We start from the raw sequence: 15,709 nt of genomic DNA, 5'->3' as shown, positions 1-15,709 counted from the left end.
ACTTGTTTATTAATGAAGGGGTGAGAGAGTTTTAGGAATAGTTAGGGTAAAAAAACTTTCTGTCAGAAAAAGGTCAAGATGATCTATAGGTAAAATTCAAATATATAACTTATAATTTGTAATATTCTGTGCCTGTAAAGCATTTTTAAATTATTATTTCTTCCATTAGCTTTGTGTCTTGTGAAGTCTTATTAGTGCATTCTTGTTGCTACAGTCAGTTTCTCTTTCCACCTGGCTTTTTTGTACTCAGTGTAGGTATTACATCTGATGGTAGTTGGAATAATACTTTCTGAAGCTGCTTCAATAAAGTATGCTTGCAGTTTCAGTTAAATTTTGTTTTCTGTAGTAGCTTTTCAAGAGTTTTGGGATACAAAGTGTTCTGTCCTTTGCCTTTGTTTGGATTACATGACTTGAGTTTTATTCTATTTTGGTTTTGTTCTATTTTCCTTTTAATTTTATTTCATTTTCTTTTTCTTAAATGTGTGAATGATATAGCAATAAAACTCAGCCATAATCTTTAGTTTAGACATTAATAATTGCAACATGTAAATCTTTTGTTTTCCCTTCTTTTTAGAGGAGAGATTTCAGCAGAGCAACCGATCGAATTAATGCTTGTCTTCATATCTGAGGGATGGATAAATTCCAAGTGTGTGCAAGTCACTATTTCCTGGTCTGAGTAATTTAAGCATAAAGGTATGTTTATATAGGGAACCAAAAGTAGCTGAAGTATGAGTTACTTGACCTTTCATCGGTTGCAATCAGACTATAGTTTGACCAGAAAATTAAGATTGCACAATTTAAAAGCTGCTCAAAACAGCATTCTCTTTCTCTAGAATGTCCCAATTATACAGATCTGCATGGCTGGGAAACTTGCATAATTTCAAAAGAAAAAAGTTTCTTTCCTACATTGATTTGCAGTAGATTCAGTGCTCTTAGGCAGTTTATTATTCTGCTGTATAAGAAGTTCCTTGAACTTAGAGATGAAACAGAAAAGGTAGAAAGAAGGAGGAAAAAATGCTCATTTCCATTGCAGCACTGGTTCTTTTGACTAAAGGTGTAATTTAGTAGTCTTTATTTCATTGAGTTCTTGTAAATTCTTCCAGTTACTCAATTTAAAGAGTGAAAGTGGAGCAAGACCCACAGAGAGCTGTGGGGAGGGCCCAAGGGTTTTCATGAGGGGGCTCTATGGAGCCCTGAGGCTGAACCTTGCGTGGCTGGAACCACTGTGCTGATCCACCCAGCTTTCTCATGGAATGTGTCATCTCCTCGCCAGAACATACGAGGTGATGATAGGAGCTGTTGGGCTGATCTGTCTGCCTTCTCTCCCATCTGTCCTGCGGGATGAGGCAGTGGTGACTCAAGGGTACTCTAGGTATGAAGAATGTAATATGTGTTTTTGGGGAATAAAAATCTTGCCCTAAGGTTACAGTTAAGGAAAATGGGAGAGCCTGACTAATCTTGATCCCTGTCTTTCCAGTTTGATGTGAAATCAAGCCTGCATTGATTATACTATCATACTATGGACCTATCATACTATGATAGGTGCCTTTTACAACTAAATCTTTAAATTCATTACTAATGAAAAGCATTTCTAGCAAATATCACAAACTAATGTACAGAGGAAAACAGAATCAAGGTTGATTTTGTTGTTGATCAAGAAACAAATTCAACTTGACTAAAAAAAAGTTGTGTTTCTTTTGTTGTAATACTACTTCATAGTAAGCTTAGGCTTAAATTCACTGATATTTTAGTTCTGAAAAAGTGTTTTGTTTGTTGCAGTGTTACTATTTCTTTTATTAAAGATATTAAGCTATGTCTGTGCTATGGTATACAGGTATGTTTTCATATAGAAGACTGAAACAGTCTTTCATTGCTTTCATTTTCAGTACTCATGGGTAAGAGAAAGGAAGAAAGTATTTCAAAACCCCGATCCCATAAAAGACAGAGACAAGAGTACACAAATGAACATAGTGAAGACTCTAATGAAGAAGAAAATTTATCATCTGAAAGTAATTTCTCCTCACTGTCGGTAAGTTGGTTAAGAGGTCAGGGCTGTGGATATCAGAAAAAGTTGATATTAAAATATTCTCTGCCTTCAGTTGACATAGAAATAAATGTCTTGCTTGTAGTCTGTTAATAGTGCCATGAATACAAAATAAGCTAGAGTTGGTGTCTGTGATGGGGACTTCTGTATGAGTTCATTCTTACCTTATCTCTTTTGGGTCATATAACAGTTCATCATAAAATAATAGTATTCTGGTTTTATAGGATGAATATTACTGAAGGAAATGGATTTTATCTTATAGAAATATGAAATATTTTGTTTATGGCTGTTGTAAAATCACAGAAAGTATTTAGAAAACAAATTATTTACCCAAAGCAGTACCAAATAGTTGTTTGTTTTACATAGCTAATGCTTTCAGATGACTGGAAAAAATATCTAGTGTTTGAAATGCTATTTTGGTGGAAATTAAACTTGAAAAGAGGATTACCATTTTTCTGCATTTCTTTAATAGCTAAATTCTAATGTGATGGAGGACTTTAAAAAATAATTTCTGAGATTGCAAATACTGTTGTGTATTATAAGACACAGTGGTTGATTTTTGGTACAGAGGGCCATGACTCCTCACTTTGTTTTCTTAAATAGCAGGTTTTCTTTGTCATTGGTTTGTTTATTTTTCCTGAGAGCCTTCCTTCATTAGAAAACATTGTTCTTCTGAAGCATTGGCACTGAAACTGAAGTTTCCTGTGAAAAAAATACTTCACCAGTTGAATAGTGGGCTGTTCCATTTAGTTTCATTTCCCCATTCCTGATCTAATTTAATTTCCTTCTAAGCTGTGCTAAGAATTTTCACAAATACTATTCAAATAACAAAGGAGTCTTTCTGTGATGATTTTTATTACTGCTATGACAGCTGTATAGAGTCTGTGATCTTAATCTTTTATATTCTATTAATTATAAGGCAGTTCAGAGAACTGAAAATTACTATGATCAGCTTTGGTAACTGTTTTTCTCTAATTTTATTATGTAATTGCTTTATAGCAGGCAACTTTTCATAGTGTCATGAAACTCTCCCTATTGCCTTGTGGGTTGTATTGATGTTGTATATCATACAGTCATTTGAATTCTCATTGTATTTAAAATAGAGAAGCTGTATCTCATTATAATGCATATTTAACACCACTTTAAACTGTCAATTCTTTAGTCTGTTGGAGAAGTTGGGATAATTGAAAGTATCCAGCTGAAAAACTTCATGTGCCATTCGATGTTGGGGCCTTTTCAGTTTGGATCAAATATCAATTTTGTTGTTGGAAACAATGGAAGTAAGTAATAATTGCATAATTTCTTGGTCAAATAATACTTTTGTTGATAATTTAGAAGATTTAATTTTTATTAAATTAGTAATAGATGGCAGGTGATTCCATAAGAAGTCAAACAAAATCTCAAAATCTGTAATACAGGTGACCTGAATAGTTACAAGAACTTTTTAAAAAAAGTTAAATGCTTCTATTACAGGTGGAAAAAGTTCTGTATTAACTGCTCTTATTGTTGGACTTGGTGGAAAAGCCACTGCAACTAACAGAGGTTCTGCATTGAAAATGTTTGTACGAGATGGAGAGACGTAAGTGAAACTTTTTTAGTTTTAAGTTTGAACATGTTATTTAGTGATTGTGATTCAAGATAGCTGATTAGTTTTCTCTTAACCTTCATTTTTTGTCATCCTGGATCTACCAGATTTGAATAAAAAGCTTAAACACTGAAGAGATCATATTTAAACAAAAATACCCCAAACTACAAACAAATACCTAAATTAGAAATTTTAATTTGCTAGTAATGTACTGTTTTCTCTGAACTAGCTAGCATAGTGGTATGTCCTGTGTATTGCCCTGTTGATTACTTCCATGATGTAATGTGCAGTTGCAGCCCAGAAAACCAATCATATTCTTGGCTACATCAAAAGAATCTTAGCCAGTATGTTGGGGGAGGTGATTCTCCCCCTTTACTCTGCTCTCATGGGAGCCTGCAGTTCTGCAGCCCCCAACACACAAAGGGCATGGAGCAAGTCCTGAGGAGAGCCTCAGGGATGTTCAGAGGGCTGGAGAACCTCTCCTGTGCGGACTGAGAAAATTTGGGGTTATTCAACTTAGAGAAGAGAAGGCTTTGAGGAGATCTTAGGGTGGCCATTGTATAAGGGGCTGACAGGAAAGCTTGGAAGGGCTTTTTACAAGGGTGTGCAGTGATAGGACAAGGGGTAATGGTTTTAAGCTGAAAGAGAGTAGGTATAGGTTAGACATTAGGAGGAAATTCTTTCCTGTGAGGGTTGTGAGACACTGACACAGGGAAGTTGTGGATGCCCTCTCCCAGGAAGTGTTTTTCATATCCCATGACTTGAGCTCTCTTTGAGGATACCCAAACAGTGATGGCCCCCGCAGACCATCTGATACCCCTAAATTGGGTTAAGGGGAAGTGCCATTCAAGATCTGCACCTGAACACAAGATAAACTATAGAAGGAATAAAAGTACAAAAGCTGATACTTTGATTATAAATGTTCAGGCTGTGCAATCATAAAGGCTGCTTATTTAGATCACAAGAGCCACAAGGATGTTAAAGCTGTGTAACCTGGGAAAATGATGGTTACTTAATGATTTTAGGAAAGGGAAAGAGAAAGTAAGAGAGTAGAAGAAAAGTTGAGAGAGACGTAACAGGAAATCTGTGGTAGTGGATTTAATGTTGGGCCAGCCAACAGGGGAAGGTTGGTATCAAAGAAACTTCTGAAAACCACCAGTGCAGCCCTTTGTTTTATAGGGCTGTTTTGCTTAGTAAGTGTGGTTGAGACACACCAGATTGAACAACCAGAGCTGACCTTCACCCACTTTGATCTCCAGTCCTTATCTCTATGGTATGCAGGACCTAGGCCATATGCTGACTCTTACAATTGTATCCTTCATCACCAGCAATCCCTTTGGAAATGCTAATGAGGGAGGGGGGTGTTTGGAACTAGGAGATCTTTAAGGTCCCTTCCAACCCAAACAATTCTATGATATGTACATTGTATGATGAAGCGTGTTAGAAAAGAATCAAGGGAAACTGGGTAACATAGTTCTCCTATCAGTGAGGTTCATTCCTTTCTAGTAATGTGAATGACTAGACAGTCTCAAGGAATCAGTAAAACATAGGTTTAAAAGTTTACATTTTCATAAAACTGTTTCTCAAAGCGCTCAGCTTTTCTTTTCAGAGGTGCTTAGAGTAAAATTAGTGGCAGTACTTGCTGTGTGTACCATAACTTAATGTTTCAGCATTCAGTTGAGAACCAGAAAATATGAATTAGAAACTGAAGCTTCATGACATCTTTTCTAAAGGAACCCCGTAAGCTTTCTGCTGTAGGTTACTTTGGTTACTGATGGCTGTAGAAGAACAGCAGTGTTCTACAGAAGCCAGTTTGGAGGCAGAAGGGTAAGCAAAAGGCAAGTTGGTTCTCCAGCCTGGTCTCACAACTATTTGCTTTTGGCTAATGATTTATCTGAAGCACAGAAGGTTCAAACAAGACAGCATATGTCAGCCTTTCTTTCCCTGTCTCCAATGCTGTTTTGGCTCAAACAACATAAATATATCTTGTTTTCATTGGTGCTGTGACTGACTTCCTAGTTGTGACCTGTACAAAACATGATATTTTTTATAGAAAATTAGAATGTTATTTCTTCAATACAGGGGTTTGTTTGGTTGGTTTTTTTAGATTTGAAAATATTTTCAGTTCTCTTTATTTATTATTTTTCTGTTTTAGTTCTGCAGATATTTCCATAACTTTGCGAAACCAAGGTAGAGATGCATTTAAACCAGAAGTGTATGGTAGCTCTATTATTGTGAATCAGCACATTAATCTGGATGGAAGCAGAAGCTACAGACTGAAAAGCAAATCTGGTTGGTTTCTAGCTTTTGTTCTCAGAAAGTCTCTAAGTGTTTTCGTTGCTTTAAATGTTTGATGTTACTAAAGGGTATTTTTTTCATTCATCATTCAGGTATGATGCCCATTTTTTTTTTACATGTTTACCTTAGACTAAGAATATTTTATCATGTTGAAAACGGTTGTATGGTGTGAGGTGGTTCAGTATTTGTCTTGAAAATCTGTTTGTGTGTTGCAGCTGAACTTAGTTTTTAGTCTTTTTGAGTTTTTATTGGATTTTCTTATTTGCCTAAATTCTGTTACAGTATGTTCATAAGACTAGGAAGTCAGAAGTCTTTCTATAAACGTGCAGGTTCATTGGAAAGATTAAAAACCCCAAGCAAAAAGAGGTTTTTCACTTAGTTACAGAAATAGTAGTCTCATTTTTTATATTTCCCAAGAATCAGTATATTTAAAAAAAAGGCTAGAAAGTTGTATGTCTGTTAATTTTGGGCCTATTGCTACTTTCCCTTTTTTTTTTTTAATTGTTAGGAACTTTAGTTTCTTCGAAGAAAGAGGAACTCATAGGAATACTGGATCACTTTAATATACAGGTAATTGTTACAGTGTTTAAATACTGTGCAGTTTCAGACATCAGCACATAAGTTTATAATTCTTTAATTAAAAAGTGATGTTCCATTTTATTAAATGAGAGAGGTTAATCTCTTTCATATCATAGCATATGTAGGTTTCCTTCAAACCTGGGGCATTTTTTTCTGCTCATTATTTCATTTTTTGCTGTTACAGAAATTTGAGTGTGTCTTTACTGCTAAAATGATTAAAGAAAGATCAGGTAGTGCCCATGAACTTTAAAATATTCAACACAATCAGCCTTTCAAAGAATATAAACTTTGTTAGAATGTATTGGTTTTAATTTGTGAAAACTTCTGTATGTAAGAAAATACAGCACAGTTCATATCATTTAATGCAATACTTGGATCATTTAAATAATTAGAAATTAAACGGTGTTGAACAATTTCTAATGCTGATCTTGTTTAAAAAAGCAAGCACTGTCTTTGTAGAAGTCAGTTATTCTCTTGGAAACAGTTCTTTATTTGTCCTTATTGTGGTTCTAATTTTATTTGATGAATCTGGTTTTTTAAATTTTCTTGGTTTGGTTTTCTTGTTTTTGTTTTTTTTTTAAAAAAAAGCTGTGAGTGGAGTAGAAATCTTTCTGAACCTTCTCAGCTTATTTCTGAGTTGCTGGGCATGGAACGGGGAGATGAGATCCCTCACTTCCATGGATATGCAGCTGCATGAGAACTTTTTTACTTAAAATAAAATGAAAGTAATTTATTTTTACAGGTAGATAATCCTGTCTCTGTTTTAACCCAAGAGATGAGTAAGCACTTTTTACAGTCTAAAAATGAAGGTGACAAGTATAAGGTGAGAAAAAGAATTTAACATTTTGATTAAACATTGAAATACTGATTTCAAATTTACAGAGGTGGTATTTCAATGAAAAAATTCAGAATTCTTAGTCCTGGAGGTGGCTGAACACCTGCCTGCTGATGGGAAGCAGTGAATGAAGACCTTATTTTTCTTTGCTTGCTTGCACAGACTTTGCTTTATTAAACCATTCTTATAGTGATAAACTTGTGGGTTGAGATTACTCTTTTGAGTCTCACCCCCATCCCATGAGGGGAGAGTAAGTGAGCTGCTGCATGATGCTTAGTTACCAGCTGGGGTTAAACCATTTTAGTTAAGTTTATGGGATGGAGTATCTCTTTAATTGATTGGGGTCATACTGGTCTTGTCCTCTCCCAACCTCTTGAGTGCCTTGGCAGTATAGCCATTGGGAGAGAAACAGAGGAGGCCTTGACTCTATACAAACACTGTTCAGGGCAGCTAAAACATTAGTGTGTTACCAGCTTTGTGTTGGTCACACATCTAAAACACAGCTCTGTAGCAGCTGCTCTGAAGAAACTTAACTCCATCCCAGCCAGACCCAGTATGCTATCAGATTGTGACAGTCATCCACTTGGAAGAACAGTTGTTTTCAGGTGTCTTTTCTTTAAATATATTGATAAATTAAAAATAAATAAATAGACACTACCAAGTTATTAATTGTTCAGAAATACCCCACGGTTATTTTACTTGGGGTATCATTCAGCATCCATAGTGGTTGGGATAAGTGGTCTTATTATGGTATTTATTTAAAGTTCACTTAGATAAGCTGCTGAATGTGATGTGCATCTTTTTATTCCTTTTTAGTTTTTTATGAAGGCAACTCAGCTGGAACAAATGAAAGAAGATTATTCATACATTATGAAAACAAAAGAAAACACATGTAATCAGATAGAACAAGGAGTAGAGGTATGTAAAAATTAAAGCATTGATAGTACAGATTTGAGCACTGAAATGACTATAGGAGTTAAACTACCTAGTTTATTTGTTTAGGTCTTAGTGACATTGAATTTAAAAACAAAACAGAACAAAACTTCCCAAGATTTCATATTACATCACTTTTTGTGATATAGTATTTTAATATTATATTTATACAAAATATATGTATTCATATATATATTTACATTTATATTTATTTTTTATTTTATATTTATATTTTTTGTACCTTTTTTCACTCACAGTAGAACCTATCTTCTTTTTTTTAAGCGTCTTCAAGAACTTAAGCTGCTTTACTGTGAAAAAAGGGAACGTTTCAAAAGCATTGGGTTTTTAAGTGACATGCGAAGTCATCTTGAAGATCTGAAACATAAAATGGCATGGGCAGTGGTAAATGTCATGCTTCCTCATATGAAGCATCCATTAAATTATTCCCAGTCTGCTGAAGACATGCTAATATATGCTTCTGTTTAGGTGAGTGAGATGGAAAAAGAAATACAGCCAATTAAAGAAGGCATCAGAGCAGAAGAAGAAAATGCAAAGAAGTTTATTCAGAAGATAGAAGAATGCCAGGTACATACATGTTTTAAATCATATGTCAGTTCTGGCTCCTTGACTCAAGAAAAAAAATAGTATTCAAACATAAATATTTACATATTTAATATTGTATTGTTGCTTGTAAGCTGTTGAAGCTGGTCATCTAAGCTTTTCACAAACACCAGAGAGTATTCCCATTTATACACCTTTTTAGCCATCTAAAACTTAATAGTAACATTTGCATTCCACATTTCAATGGATAATAATACTAGGACATTATTTTTTTCTGTTGTTTAGTAGGGTTATGTGTGTCTGGTTTTCATGCTGGTTTTTTTTTTTTTTTTTTTTTTTTTGTTCCTGGTAAGGATTATATTATTTTATCAAGGAATTTAAGTTGATGACAAGCAGTGCATACAGCAGTAAGCAGTGTTTTCCTGTTTTGTTGTTAAGGGTAGTTCCTGCCTATTTCTGTACCTTTGGAGTATCTTTCAGAGATTTTTCCTGTAGATTCCCTTGGGTATCACTGGCTGTAGAAAAGACCAGTCATTGATTTCAGGAGACATCTCGAAATTTAACACTCTTTGGATGGTACTTAAGACTTCTCTTGGTAGTGAGAAAGAATAATTTTTCCAAACGTTCAGATTCCCATATGAAGTATATCTTTTGCAGAAAAACACTAGTTCATTTTGAACTTTTCAGTCTGTTAAAACAGTAATTTTTCACTGAGGTCTTTTTTTTTTTTTAGTTTTTTAAAAAAGTATGTATTTGATTTACAATTGAGACATTTTTGCTTTATAGCCAAACTTGTATATGTAGTGTTGAAGGACAAGTGTCCAGATAATGGTTTTAACTTCTTTCCATATCATGGTGTTTGTTCCCGTTGTAGTAAGAGTCCTGTGTTTGAATAAACCATGAGTTAGAAAAGAAGGTTGCTATTTACTTCACAGATTTGATGGTGTTTCCTGAGTGTGTTCTTTTATTAATTTTCATCTTGGAATGTTCATAGTGGCAGTGACCTACTTGATTAATTTATTTATTTAAAAAAAAAAAACCAAAAACAAAACAAAACCTCAAAACAAACAAATGAGACTTGTTGGATGGGTTCTTCTGAAAGATATTTCTTCTGTAGTGTTGAGTTTTTTGAAGAAATTTTTGCTTCATTACTACTTGTGTGTTATTCTCTCTTTGCCCCAAAGGTAAAAGTGAATGAAGCAGAGAAAAAATACAAAGCAATACAAGACAAGTTAATAACAATAGGTGAGGAAGCAAAAGCCCTGCAGCCTCAGTGTATTTCTTTGAAGGCTGATGTGCAGGCAAGAAGAAAAGCAGTCAGTGAAGCTGAGGTAGGCAAAAAGAACTTGTAAAGCTCATACTGGTTTAAAGCTTTAATTTTGTCTGTGCTCTACCCACATGCACTTCTCTGTATGTGTCTGGGCTTCTGGAATCCTTAGTGCAGTTCAAAATAAGTACAGTTTCCTATCTGACATGCAAGTAGTTTCTGTTTGGGGGCCATAGGGTTTATATTTTTACACAGGTTTTAAGCAGTGTTAAGCTTACATTTAAAACAAATATGATTCAAGTCAGCTGCGTTATTCCTTCTTTTTCACATTCTTGAAATTCAAGTTATGTCTGTTTCAGTGCAGTTCAGTATTTATTTACTAAAAGCTGTAGTTCTTTTTGAAATTAGTTCTTGCTTTGGTTTATTGAACTACTGTATTTCCTATTTCCTTCATAGGTACTTTATAACCGTTTCAAAATTGAGTTTAAACGTCTGGGAAAAGATGATGAACAGCTATGTAAACGAATTGAAGAACTGAAAAGCAGGTAAATAGGCAGGTAAATAGGGTTACAGTGGTTATGGGATATGTTTATTAAGTATTGGGTATAAAGGGAGTGAGCTCTTCTGGTTAATGAGAATCTGCAGTGACAGAAAATATTTATTTAAAATTTAGCACGGTCCAGTTAAATATTCAAATATTTCCAATCCATCTTCTTTATATACCAAGATTTTGACTAGGAGGTGATGATGTATTTGTACAGGATAAAAACTTTAATTTTTTTTGGTGGTAGTGACATTTTCTAGCTTCCATGATGTTGCAAAACAGCTATAACTTGAACTAAATGCCCAGGAACATACAGGAGGAAAGCTATACATGATTACAACTAAAAATCAATTAAATTGGTATTTATGCTTTATAGATCTTGTCAATGCACAGAACCTCAAACCTTTCTAATGAATAAATGTTTTTGCGTGATATGGTAATAAAGCAAAATTTATGTCACTTGTAAATCCTTAGTGGGGTTTTAAAATGCTTAAATATGATCTTTTCTAGTGCTAATCAGATTTCAGAGCCTGAAAAATTGGAAAGACAGAGGAAAATTGCACACTTAAGGGAACAGTTAAAGGCATTCCATGATGAGGAAATAATGATTGGTCAACAGATGGAACAGTTTCAACAAGCTATATATAAGTGTAAGGAAGAAAATACTAGACTTAGGTAAGTTATGCTTTTTGAATGCAACGTTTTTTCTTTCTTTTGAAAGGTCCCTTATGTACCTGCATTCCCTGAGACAGTAGACTTGAGTTTGTACTTGTTTTTGCCTAGATTATCTTAAGATTCAATGAACTTTTGTCTTTGGCACATTGTGAGTTAATTTAGAAAATTTTGTAAAATTGAGAATAATATTTCATCATTAAAGATGGAAAGCATTACTATTTTAAAGCCTGATAGAAATCTGTACTGTCAGTTTAATGCCCTTCTTTCTTCCTTCCACCATCTGTCCCTTATTCTCTTACCATCCTATGGGCAGATTATGATTTGCATTTTTTCATATTGTTTAATACTCTAATACAGCCTGATACCATGTCAGAGGATACATAACACAATTCAAAGAAATAGATACACTTAAGGATAATTATTGTATCTGTAGTTAAAGGGAAATTTACAGAGAGTTTGAAGGAAGTGGTTCAAAAACTGATTTAGTCCCAACCTGAACTAGAAAAACAAACATTCTTTGCCTTTGATTTGGAAACCTGAACTTGGACAATGATTACCAGTGAGGATTATGATACTGTAACCATTTATTGTCTAAAGAGATTTGAGAATTAACTTAAATAGGTTTTGCCAATTTTTGGAACCAATGGTTTCTTTGTGTTCTGTTGCTTTGTAGAAGACAGTGAAATTGAAGCATATAACTAGAAATAATTTATTATAAATTGTCAGAAATAATGTTACTTGCTTTTTTGTCTCATCTTCCTGAAACTGTAAAAATACTGTTGAATGTGTGTAGCTAACTGTACATTGAAGTATCAAAGTCTTGATACACTGTCCTATTAGTACTTGGTAAACAAGACTATAATTACCTCAATAAAATTAAGGCTTCATAAGCTGTAAAAAATTTCTTTTCTCTTAGGAGAGAAGACTTAGAAATGAAGCAAACACTAGAGACCAAGCAGAGGCAGCTGAGAGAGCTGAGAGATAGTAAAACAAATACCTTAAAAAGATTTGGGCCACATATGCCAGCATTTCTGGAAGCAGTTGAAACAGCGTACAGGGAAGGACGCTTTAGACACAAACCCATTGGACCTTTAGGTAAGAATGACTGATGAAAACAGTAGTCTTTAGGATATTTCATCCTGGCTGCTAATGTAAGCAGTGATCTTTTAAAAAAAACAAACTACCTACTTATTCTTTAAGAAACTTCAGATATCTTTTCTATACTTACTGGACTAAAGGTTTTATCCTGCTAGGTTATCTTTTGCTTCTGGAACTATCACAGGAACTATCTTAACATCTACTGTTTTTCTATTTTCCATCTGTTTTTGTAAAGGTATTTTATGTAGTTACAATAGTAAACTTTCAGTGCACCCCTCCAAATCCCCCACACCCTCTAAGCATCAGACTAGTGTGCTTTAGCTGCTTGTTCCTTAATTGATAGCACTGTCCAGCTCTTGGACAGATTTTGTTCAAAATTCAGTGACTTTTTTGTGGGCTTGTTGAACTTGATGTTTTGTGTGGAGTAACTCAGACAGACAAAGTGCAATTTTCTTCCAAAGTTTGATTACATGAGTGTTTGGACAAGCTCTGACAGTGAATGCTATTTTCATTTTGTGAATGGGAGTAACAGCTTCAGCATATTCTGGATGTAAGAGTAAAGGCCAAGTACTTCAGAAGTTGGCATTTGCTGCAGGGCAAGAACATGCACACACGTGTACCACTGAGGACACGTGATAATGGGCATCTTTGTGTTTAACTTGCAGCGTAGTTGTTCTTCTGCCTTCACCCTTAAAGCATTAAATTGTTGATAATCAGTGTTTGCCTTGATATACATACACCTGCTAAGCTGCCCTGAAATTGGAAGCTAAGTGCCCTGAAATTGATTGTTAAATTGGAACAAAGTTAATTGGAAGTTAACCTTAATGGAAGTTAATAGGGACTTATTCAACATTTTGGAAGAAAGCACAGGCCTACAATATGTGTTTGTCACTATAGGAAGGGAAATAATTTCTGTGTTCTAAGGTTAGCTTGTGTTTTATATTTTTTATGTTTCTTTTAAGAAAGGTTTAGTTTAGACTCTTAAATCCCATAACGTAGCAAAACAAAAACCATTAGTGTAAAAAAGTACTGCTGAATGCTTTGTTATGGAACATGATTCCTAAATCCTTGTCTCTTCCACCCATTTAGGTGCTTTCATTCATCCAAAAGATGCTGAACTGACCTTGGCTGTTGAATCTTGTTTAAAGGGCCTAGTTCAAGCGTTTTGTTGTGATAATCATAGTGATGAAAGAAATCTTCAGCTACTGATGTTAAAACATTATCCACGTGGATTTAGACCTCAAATAATTGTAAATAAATTTCAGAATCAAGTTTATGATGTTAGACACAGGTAAGTTATGTTTTGAAATTTATTCCTTAGCCTCGATGGTTCAAATAGTTATTAGTTGAAAAGAAGTATTTGTAGTATTTTTTATTTTTTTAAAAGAATCTCGTGTGAGCTTTATGAATGGTGTTTCTTATTCTTTTCTTCAGTGGAGTTAATCATCCAGAATTCCCATCAGTTCTCACAGCACTGGAAATAGATCATGCAGTGGTTGCCAATTGTTTGATCGATGTGAGGGGTATAGAAAGAATCCTGCTGATTAAAGTAAGGCTCTACACTCCCTGTTGGTCTTAAAAGTGTTTTCCTTTTGTATGGGGCATGTATAGTACCTTCACTAATAGTGTCTATAATAGACGTAGAGAAAAATGTTTTGTTTCCCCCTTCTCAAGGAGAGGTGAGGACCTTGATGACAAGTAGACCCCGTCTGTATCAGTTATCAGTGTTGTAGTGCACACACAGGTTTCTGTCTGAGGGCTCCCCTCAGAGGCCCTCTTGGTGTTCACTAAACTGTCAGTGTCCCATATCAGACACAATTTGCTGTCATGGGTGAGACAACAGGAAACTGACAAACCATAGTGGATTTGGATACTGGGATTTATTTAAGAATCAGCAAGGATAGAGCTTTTACTTCAATACACTTGCTTGTTTCTCTTCCTCTGCCAGCACTGCCTTTATGGGTCTCAACTTCTGTCAGCTGGTCTACGGCAGTCAGGCAGAGAACCTTACCTGTCCCTTCTGTCCAGGTGCTCCCAGATACCTGTTTGGGCTGTTACTGGCTGAGGTCCTTGGACATTCTCCAAGATTTATTTCTATAGATCTCTCCCTGTGTATTTCCAGGATCTTCCTTCTTTGTTTCTGGGATGTTCACCATCATGGTTGAAGTCCTCCAAGTGCTCTTGTTTGTCACCCTAAAGAGTCCATGTGCATGTAATCAGCCTCCTAACTGTCTCATGTCACTTTAGTAGTTGATGGGATCAAGATTTGTCAGTTTTGTGTAGTTTAGGTGTGCCAAAATTTGCAACCAGCCCCACCAGTTGTACCTAGCAGGTACAACAACAGGTAGCTGTAGCAGGCTTGTGCTTGAGAACTCAAGTTCCCCTTCAGATATTCAGTCACCTGTGCTAACATGAAATTACTGGCAGTCTGTTAGCATTCACAGCCTAATTTATTTTTCACCTGCCACAACAGCTGGAGCCTCTTTGGATTCTGCAGTGTTAAAGCATTTGCGAGGAGAATGCAAAGAAATGTGAATTAGAGTTTGATAAATTGAAAAAAAAAGCAATGACTAGTTATTAAGTAGGACTGGAATGAAGTGATTAGCAATTGGCACTGAATTAAGATTACATACTATTTTTATAAGAATCTCTTTTTTTTTTGATCACCATGAAAACATGTTAATGAGTTGTTCTTTGCCATCATATGGTTTCTGATCTTAAATGATTTCTGATTTATTGTTACTACTGAAGATACCAGCTCCAGCAGGTAAAATTACAGGTAAAATGTTTATTAGGTATATATACTTTTATTTAAAGAAAACAGGGTATTCTTTTTACAGCAGAACTAATGATGTTCACTTTTTGTGGATTTTGTTTTTTCCAAAACCACTCGTCCTAGTTTGTCCTCTTACATTGCTACTGGAAAAAAAGTAGTTCATAGTCTCTCCAGTATAGAGCTGACATGCCTGTTCAGCAAATGTAGCTGTTACTGAATGGGATACATAATAACTGAGCTTTCTAGCCTTGTCTCATGACAGGAATGCTAGTTTCGTTCTTCCATCCCCGTGCCTTACCTAACTACTGATTTTCATACCATCACTACCAGCCTGCAGCCTTATCTAAATAATTTCAGCTCAATCTGAGAGAATTTGAATGGCTATTGTGTAGAAGAAATGTTAATTCTGAATGCATAAAATAATTGCCTCTGATAAAAGCACTTGTGACCACTTAGTCTGGCACTGGCAATGTTTTTTTACCAGCATGTTTCCCCAATTTTTAATAGAATGTTG

At 35.0% G+C, this 15,709-nt stretch overlaps 1 protein-coding gene across 4 annotated transcripts in view; it reads left to right on the top strand.

The window, feature by feature from the left end:
- The window catches only part of SMC6 (structural maintenance of chromosomes 6), a 34,830-nt gene that overhangs the window by 2,364 nt on the left and 16,757 nt on the right, over positions 1-15,709 (top strand). For 3 of the 4 annotated variants that reach the window (XR_011725432.1, XM_071741974.1, XM_071741975.1), the window contains exons 2-17: positions 575-693; positions 1,887-2,029; positions 3,207-3,324; positions 3,518-3,623; positions 5,785-5,921; positions 6,436-6,497; positions 7,249-7,329; positions 8,158-8,259; positions 8,557-8,676; positions 8,761-8,859; positions 10,020-10,166; positions 10,559-10,647; positions 11,157-11,321; positions 12,238-12,416; positions 13,509-13,710; positions 13,854-13,968. Coding sequence is in view for 3 of the 4 variants with exons in the window: in XM_071741974.1 (XP_071598075.1) it covers positions 1,892-2,029; positions 3,207-3,324; positions 3,518-3,623; positions 5,785-5,921; positions 6,436-6,497; positions 7,249-7,329; positions 8,158-8,259; positions 8,557-8,676; positions 8,761-8,859; positions 10,020-10,166; positions 10,559-10,647; positions 11,157-11,321; positions 12,238-12,416; positions 13,509-13,710; positions 13,854-13,968 (1,860 nt within the window). In the remaining variant the exon portion in view is untranslated. Of the gene's footprint in view, positions 1-574; positions 694-1,273; positions 1,373-1,886; positions 2,030-3,206; positions 3,325-3,517; positions 3,624-5,784; positions 5,922-6,435; positions 6,498-7,248; positions 7,330-8,157; positions 8,260-8,556; positions 8,677-8,760; positions 8,860-10,019; positions 10,167-10,558; positions 10,648-11,156; positions 11,322-12,237; positions 12,417-13,508; positions 13,711-13,853; positions 13,969-15,709 lie in introns of all 4 variants that reach the window. The other variant, XM_071741976.1, reaches the window with a different exon arrangement.

Source organism: Heliangelus exortis, chromosome 3, assembly GCF_036169615.1.
Source record: "Heliangelus exortis chromosome 3, bHelExo1.hap1, whole genome shotgun sequence".
NCBI lineage: Eukaryota > Metazoa > Chordata > Aves > Apodiformes > Trochilidae > Heliangelus > Heliangelus exortis.
Note: the sequence above shows the minus strand (reverse complement) of the source record. Positions and strands in the feature narration are given on the sequence as shown.